At 32.5% G+C, this 8,766-nt stretch overlaps 1 protein-coding gene across 6 annotated transcripts in view; it reads left to right on the top strand.

Moving 5' to 3' along the window:
- Positions 1-450: 450 nt before the first annotated feature.
- Positions 451-8,766, top strand: part of LOC126775420 (eukaryotic translation initiation factor 4E transporter-like) — a 34,433-nt gene continuing 26,117 nt past the window's right edge. For 5 of the 6 annotated variants that reach the window (XM_050497350.1, XM_050497349.1, XM_050497348.1 and 2 more), the window contains exon 1: positions 7,844-8,463. In XM_050497350.1, the coding sequence (XP_050353307.1) occupies positions 8,202-8,463 (262 nt within the window). In that variant the 5' untranslated portion in view covers positions 7,844-8,201. Of the gene's footprint in view, positions 879-7,843; positions 8,464-8,766 lie in introns of those variants that run through there. The other variant, XM_050497351.1, reaches the window with a different exon arrangement.

Below are 8,766 nucleotides of genomic sequence, written 5' to 3'. Positions count from 1 at the left end.
TGGTAAATATTGAGCAAAGTTTTATTATGTATTGATTAATATATATAAAGTTTTAATATGCTTTATGTAATGTAAATAATTTGATAATGTAAACTATTTATCAACAATCGATAATAAGAAAGTCGATATCTTTGCAACTCTAAATATATGTGATATATTCTTTAGAGCAAATTGACAGTAAAAAATAAGAGATTTATTTAAGTTCCTAAAAAATATAATAACAAAATAAATAAAAAAATATTTAAATATAATTATTGTAGAGTATATATTTTAAAATATACTTTTATTCTTAACAGTCAACCTATCAAGAGAATGCCGTTTTACGTAAAAAAATAAAATCATGGCAACTGGATATAAACCGGACAAATCAAGACTATCGTGATACAGCTGAAGTATATACACATAGGTGCCGTGTTTGGAATTTGGTCTAATAATACAGGTCTCAAAAGGCATATGGCGGACGTTTTATATATTTTTGCATCGAAAACTGATAAATTCTTTTAGTTATGAACATCTTGTGACCGCTAGAGAGTATTTGTTAAAAGTAGCTTGTAAACGTTAGTTTTAATGTGTAAATAAGTATATTATACATATTGTCTTGTAAATATTGGTAGTATTTTCGTGCGTGGACGTTTTGATCCGTATTGTTTAGTGAAAAACGAAGTCTGTGATATAAACAATACCTAGTTGATAAAATAATTTCCTGAAGACTTTTGTAAATATTGTAAAGATTATTTTAGAATTTTAGTAGAGTTAATATATTGAACGAAGACTGAGAAATTGTGTGCGATTGCAAGCTATGTCAGCTGTGAACCTATTGTCTTCATTGCAAGAGAAACCAACGGACGATAGCCGGACGAATGGCTTCAACCAATCAGGTAAAAATATTGCCAATAACAATATAAAGAATATTTTCAAATCTACCTGCGTTTTTGTAACGAATAATACATGTAACATGTTAGAAATTCTAATTGCTGTTATGTACTTTCGAATTAGGTGTCCTAATTTGAGTCCCATACAATCCATTGCTAACATTTAGTTTCTATACAAAGAATATATTGACACTCTTCTTTTTGACCTATGAATGTTAATGTTTTGAATAATTAAAAACAAACCAAAACTTTATTTCTATTGGTTATTTTAGTGGTTAAGACATGAGTATAATACAATCATAGAATCATGCATAATTATAAATAATATATATATATATAGACATATTTATAAATTATACAAATTTTAAAATAATAATATGTCACATCAGAATATAACTGAAATCTTATCATTGAATACTTTTTTTCATAGTATTTAAATTATGAATTTAATTTCAACCAATTAACTTTTTTTAGACCAATCACCTATAAAAAGTGAAATCCATTTGTTTGAATATAAATAATAGAACCTTCTTTCTGGTAGGTAAATTTTCTTCATAATATAAAAAAAAAACAGAAGTCGGTAGTCTCAACAAGTATGATTTTAAGAAATGTTTTTGTATCAGATAGTCAAATTACTAAGAAAGATAGACTGTGTAACATCATGCTTTGACCCTTTGGAGTGGAGCAGTAAAGCAGCAAGTTATTTATGTATAATAAAATCAATTTTCTGTTAAAACATCATTGCTATTAGACGTCCAACAATATACACAAGTGGAATTGGTTTTGTATATGTATTGGAAGTAAAACAGTTTTATTTACATCAAAACCAATATAAATAAACAAAATAACAGTATTATCCAATTAATTTTCACTTTGTGGACATTTACTTATGAAGTATTATGATAAATCATTAATTATTCCTTTTTTGGGGTTGGCGCAGTGTTGCCCTCTAGTTGTACCCTCACTTTCAATCAGTTCATTTTCTAATGATCTGCCAGTGCCTTACAGTCACATTCATAACTGATACTATTCTCGTAATGCATCATGTTTGTAAATTAACAAACATATAACAATAATTATAAATGGCTAATAATCCCCGTTTATTAAATAATGTTGCCTTGTTTCACTCGTTATTAGCCCTTAATTTAGTTTTTTGGATTTTTAATTTCAAAAGTACCCTATGTATGTGTTCTCCAACTGATAAAATCTGAATGTTAAAAAGTCTTATTAGTTTAGTGGCTAGCTAAGCTCATGACCTAACTTAGGATGTCACAGGGAGGTCTTGAGTTTTAATATCTGGGTAGGTGAATTATAGGGTTTTTCTGATAAACAATTCTCAGCAGCAGCCAAGAGCTCTGGCCCTTCCTATATTGTAACAAAAAATGTAAAACGCAGATGACTATATAAAAAAAAATTGTTTTCATTAATTTAATATACCTTTGTGTATAAAATTTCTGTGTGCGTGTGTTCGTGATTCTTGTCCTTAACTCATTTATTATATATTAATTTATTCATCATCATCATTAATTTATCGTTTTCTTAATCTCTCATTGGTTAAAAAATTATATCGGAATAAAATTAGTTTATCCGCACGACTTCGGAACGGACGGAAGGCTTATATTCAGCGTATGTTATAAGATTTAAGTTTTCTCAAAACCAAAAAATGAAAATAAACCTAAAATAAATATACATAACTCAAATAATAATAATAATAATATCCTGGGACATTTTTCACACACGGCCATATGATCCCAAATTAAGCTTGTACAAAGCTTGGGCTATGGAAACCAGACGACTGATATACAACATATACTACTTTTCTTTTGTAAATACATACTTATATAGATAATTACACCCAGACTCAGGACAAACAGACATGTTCATGCACACAAATGTCTGTCCTGGATGGTAATCGAACCCTCAACCTTTGGCGTAAAAGACATGTATCTACCAACCACGCCAACCGGCCCGTCAAATATATTAAGAAAAACTCTTGAATTGTTATTTTACTGTATAGTAATGTAGTAGTATAGTTTTTAGTATTAGAAAAATATAAGGGAAGTTTCAAACTATTATGAGAAATATGTAAGACTTTTGCGATTCTATAAGTTGAACATCATTTTATACCTTTTATAGTTAATCAACCATTATATAGGCTTTTTTAATCGTCGTTCTAATGGCTGAATATTTCGAGTGAAAGGTTTCGGGTCCCGAGTCGTGACAGTGGTAAGTTACGACTGACTGACGAAGGAAAGCACGCATGCCAGACAAACGGCTGATCTCTCTGGTCGTGTGGGATTGATTTTCCATCGGACTATCTATAGTCAACAATATTTTAACCCCAAGTGGAAGAAGACGCGATTTGTTATAAATCTTGTCGATATATTGAATAGTCTAAATGCCGTTTTAAACGTTGGCGAAGTTATTATCGGAACTTTGGAAGTAAAATTAAAGGGAATATAATTATTAGGAATAAAGTTATATTATAAAGAGGAGATATATCAATCAAGAACGGTATTTAGTGCATAATATAAGCAGAACTATTTGCAAATCGCGTAGACATAACATGTCACATATGCAAAATTAAGGCTTAGTTTATTTTTACTCGTTCTTTAATTGGATTAGGTTATAAGTGCAGCGCACCTGTGTTTTGGTCAGGGAAAATATTATCTCCAGCAGATGTCGAGATGTGCCGCCGCGGCAGTGATTCGGTTACGAGAAAATCATTATTATTATCATATTGGCTTCTTTCTATTGTATAAAAATAAAGCACCATATTATATTTACGAGTCTAAGAGACATTGATGCCATAAAAAGTCTGTAGTGTTGTATTGCGCCCTTAATTGTGAATACAATGCGTGTATAGTTTAATTCAATAGCAACCCCGATGTTTTGTATGTAGGGTGCAGGGACTGAAGGTCAAGGGAGGGCTACCCCTGCACAGTATCATATTGATGTACTCTTAAATGTCACGTTGAATACCTTGTTGAAGTATTGTTGAATGGTTTCGTTCATTAAATATGTTTAAACGTTAAAGATTTTAATTATAAATTGAACTATTATTATAGTAATAATTTAAATACGTGCTATTTGTTTAACCGACTAAATAAAGAAGGGAATTCGCAATTTGACTTTATATTGCATATATATATATATATATATATATATATATATATGCTATGCATGTTCGGGTTTTTTTTTGTATGAATCGATTTTGATGATGCTTTTTTATCTCTATAGCTTGGTAGTTCCGTTTCAATTTGATTGCTATTGGAGATTGTTGTGGTTTTTTTGAAGAAATTTTATGTGTTTTAAGAAAAATATTATATATTAAATGTATTACATATGCAGTAGGTAAATAAAAAATAGTATCCTCAATAATTAATAACGTAATTACTGCAGAACTGATTCGGATACTTAAAACTTATTGAGCAACACAAAATCAAATATATATATTTATTTATATACTGTTCGTAATACGGCTTAATGCTAAAAGTGATTGATTTACCATTTAATCTTAGAAATTGCAAGAAACAACGTCTGTTGGCGTGCAAAAGAGAAATAAATGATTTCTATAGAAAAAAAACATTTTATTCAATCGTACAAATAAATAAAAATAAAAGCGTATGTACGCTATATTATTATCGAGATTTAACCGTAACAATATATTTTTTCAATTTTTTCTTTTCACCTATAAAGGTAAATTAACAATATACATTTTTATTTTATTTTTATTTTTATTTATTTTATTAGGGAAACATACATTATTACATACATACCACCACTATATACATACATATATCACACTAATAAAAATAATAAACTTCGTAACACACACTCACGTATATAACTAAAACAATTGTAAATAACATTCGCCCATTATATCATATAAAATTAATTTAAACCCGACGTCGCACGGGTAGAATAAACGGGCGGTGTGAACCCACACGAATAATTTATATCGCAATACATATACATAAACTATTGGTTTACGCGGTGCACACCAATAAAACTCTCAGTCGGTATGATTTTTTTCCGACTTCTTTAACAATAATCGTCATATTTCAGCCAATTTACAGAAAAAAATAATGAATTATACGTGTAAAATTATGAAATATCCACCAATAGATGAAACTGTATGAAAATTCGTTTAATAGTTTTTGAGTTTATCGCGTTCAGACAGGCATACATACGCGGCGGGGGAAATTTGTAATGATAATATAGGAAAAACAAAACTAAATATTAAAAAATACTTGTTTGTATGTTTATGTTAACTTTCAGTAACAACCTTTTAATGTCCCACTGCTGGGCTAAGGCCTCCTCTCCCTTTTAAGGAGACGTTAACTTTATCATTATTAATATATATCGACGAGCCAGTGGAGCCAGGCGTGGTTGGTAGATACTTGTTTTTCACGCCGAAGGTTGTGGGTTCGATTCCCACCCAGCTCGGACATTTGTGTACATGAACATGTCTGTTTGTCCTGTGTCTTGGTGTAATTATCTATATAAGTATGTATTTCGTAACCTTATCAACAAAAGAAAAGTAGTATATGTAGTATATCAGTCGTCTGGTTTCCATAGTACAAGCTTTGCTTAGTTTGGTAAAAGATGGCCGTGTGTGAATCGTGTCCCAGGATATTATAGCTGATGAATATGTTTGTTTAAACACGCTCATCTTATGATCTACTCTTCAGATTTGAAATAATAATTTTTCAATAGATAAGTCCATTTATTGAGAAAGGATTTATACACTATATACCATCAAGCTACCGCGCAAAGGGCGGAGCGGTGATGCTTAACGCGGACGAAAAGAAATATGTAAAATGAATTATAAACATCGCAATAGGTAATTTGCTAAGAACAAATTTCAGTAGACTCGTACTCGTACAGGATCAATGACGTTGCGTTTTCATTTCTGATTGTCTTATTAGATGTTAAATTGAGTTAATATAAATTATTTATATTGAAAATGTCACGTGATCATTACATAATTACGGCATTTCGGCTGAAACACAATGCGATGCGACGGTGCATCGCAGAAATCTGCGAGCTCCTACGACGCAACGGAACTTGCGAATTGATTTGTATGCGATGTTGATACATAATATGTTTATCGGGTACCATGGCAGTGAGACGCTTTGTCGCACGAAGTCGCATCGTAGCGGTTCAGTTTTGCGGTTGTTTGCGTTGCGGCTGTTGTCGATTCGTTGTTTTGTTACTGCCTGGTACTGCCGACCACGTTGTGCAAGACCACATGTATTTCACTACTCATCAGTTATGCCATCGCCGAACAGTATAATTTCGTTTATTTTATTTGCGGTGTTGTGGTTTGTTTGCTCATCCTTTGCAAATCGTATTAAATTCATTAGGTAACATTCGCGTCTTAGATCCCATGGTTGGCGCGGCATTAATGCTGTAAATAGTGGAAATGGCTATTAGACGAAGCTCGTATGCGATTCTGATATATATAAATTAGTTCTTAAAAACTTTAAATGATTTAATGTATATATATTTTTCATTAAAGCGTTCACGGCCTTATTTATGATCGTTGTTTGGCGGGTGATTAGTTTAACAATGCCGTGTCTTCTTCTTTCGATTGTCAAATAATGACGGAAAGGGAGAAATTATTGTTAACGAAACGGTCGCTAAGCAACGTTTTTAAGTTTGTGTTTTATTGTTATTGTTTGCAAAATTGCCGATCAATCTGCGCTTTGTTTTTATGAAAAAATGGCGGACTAACAAATAGGCATTGGCGATGTCAAAATTATTAATCATTCCGTACATCGCTAATGTGTCACCAACCTTGTGATCATTCACATCACATGTTACGTCTCTTGTGTATATAGTTACACTGACTCACTCACTGACTGACTGACCCGGAACACAACAAAGTAAAGTATCGCTGTTTGGCGGTAGGATATCTGAACTGTGGATGTACCTACCAAGTCGGGCTCGCACGAAGCCTGTTTTAAAATTTCGTTGCAAGAATTGTCCCACACATACTAATTGATGAAGTTATATCAAAATTTCGTAAGTTATAATGGTCACCACCAAAATATCGTAATATAGTATACAGTATACAATGTTACGTCAATTAAGGCTTAAATTTAAACTTAAGTTATTTTTCGCGGAAGACATGCAAAGAATCCTTACTATTCAGATATCTATTACCAGTAATTAAAAGTTCTTGTTAATTGATGTTTTCTCTACACACATACATACATACAAACATACATATGAACATATATATATATATATATAATTCACATATTATTATGTTTACATCGAATATTTTCGTAGTTTTTGCGGTGGTGTTCTTTATGCAGCAAATTTATTAAAACTTTAAATATCATTCGAAAGATACGGTGCCGTAATATTGAATAAATTATCCCAAAAAATTGTTGGACGACTTTCGACTCTAATTTTATGAATTAAACATTTTTCTACAGCTTTTAATAAATACTAACTGGTGGTAGGGCTTTGTGCAAGCTCGTCTGGGTAGGTACCACCCACTCATCAGATATTCCACCGCAAAACAGCAGTACTTGGTATTGTCGTGTTCCGGTTTGAAGGGTGAGTGAGCCAGTGTAATTACAGGCACAAGGGACATAACATCTTAGTTCCAAGGGTGATGGCGCATCGGTGATGTAAGCGATGGTTAACAATGCCAATGTCTATGGGCGTTAGTGACCACTTACCATCAGGTGGTCCTTATGCTCGTACGCCTTCCTATTCTATATTTAAAAAAAAAAAATCAACTTATATTAACCTTTTTACGTTGGTATTTTTTTATATTTTGTTCGTATTTTAAATAATCATGTTACTAAATATTTCAACAACGTAAATACGGTACGTTTCAAAAATATTTATCGTTATAGATAAATAATGATAAAATAATGAGGGTAGTACTAATTGATTGTAGACGAAGCGTTCGACGAGTTGCCGAGTCACCTCAGTCTTTGAGACGTGACCGTTCCCTGCGCGACCCCGCGATAGTGTTTTGCGAAGACCACGAGTTTTCCCATCGATACCGTTATTAGTGTTTTATAATCATATATTATCGCGAATTCATCTTGCTACGTAGTTCAAGGCGCTGGTTGTCTGTTTAATACGTAATAAACGCGCGTCGCTACGTCTCTCTGACAAACATAGTTTTAAGATCTAGTTTAATTTTTCTTTGTTATTTTTTTTAAATATAATTAAATCATTAATAATTATTTTTATTACCGTTTTAAATATTTTTTTTATTGTATATATAAGAGTAAGGTTAGGTTTTTTTGTAAGCGCCATTTTGTTGTGCCGCGTCACTCGCCTCGCCGCGCTTTCGTCATGGTGAGCAAGGAGGTTATAAGCGAAGTGACCAAGAAGGGTCGAAGAAGGAGACGTAGGGCCGGTAGCCGTGCATCGAAACGTCGTGCGAGGAAATTGGCCGCGATGGCGGTGACGCCGGCAGAGAAAGCGTCACCAGTCAAATGTGCCGTGCACGCATTTCTACTGAGATATCAAAGCGCGTTGAGAAAGGTTCCGATGCAACTACCGCCGAAGGTTCATGCCGGTCCCCCGTCGAAGAGGGTGAAACGCGTTTCGTGGCGTAAGTTTGTTGCAATTATCTTATAAATTAATCTATGTATATTCTATTTATCCAGAATGTACGCAAATACAACTATGAAGACTGTTGTATTGCCTACTTAAAATTTAGAATCATTCGTAATGATTAGTTGCACTCGAGAAGTTGCCAATTTCCCCTTTTGCAAGTCTTGCGAAATGTACCAACAATTACATAACATTCAAACATTTTTTTCACTTTAAAACTTCTGAATTCTAATTCATCTCGTATTCACCTGGCCATTTGTAATAATGAATAATTAAATAAATTTCTTGATCTTCTCGACTA

Source organism: Nymphalis io, chromosome 18 (assembly GCF_905147045.1).
Source record: "Nymphalis io chromosome 18, ilAglIoxx1.1, whole genome shotgun sequence".
Classification (NCBI taxonomy): domain Eukaryota; kingdom Metazoa; phylum Arthropoda; class Insecta; order Lepidoptera; family Nymphalidae; genus Nymphalis; species Nymphalis io.
The sequence above is the reverse complement of the archived record's forward strand: the minus strand, read 5'-3'. Positions and strand labels throughout refer to the sequence as shown.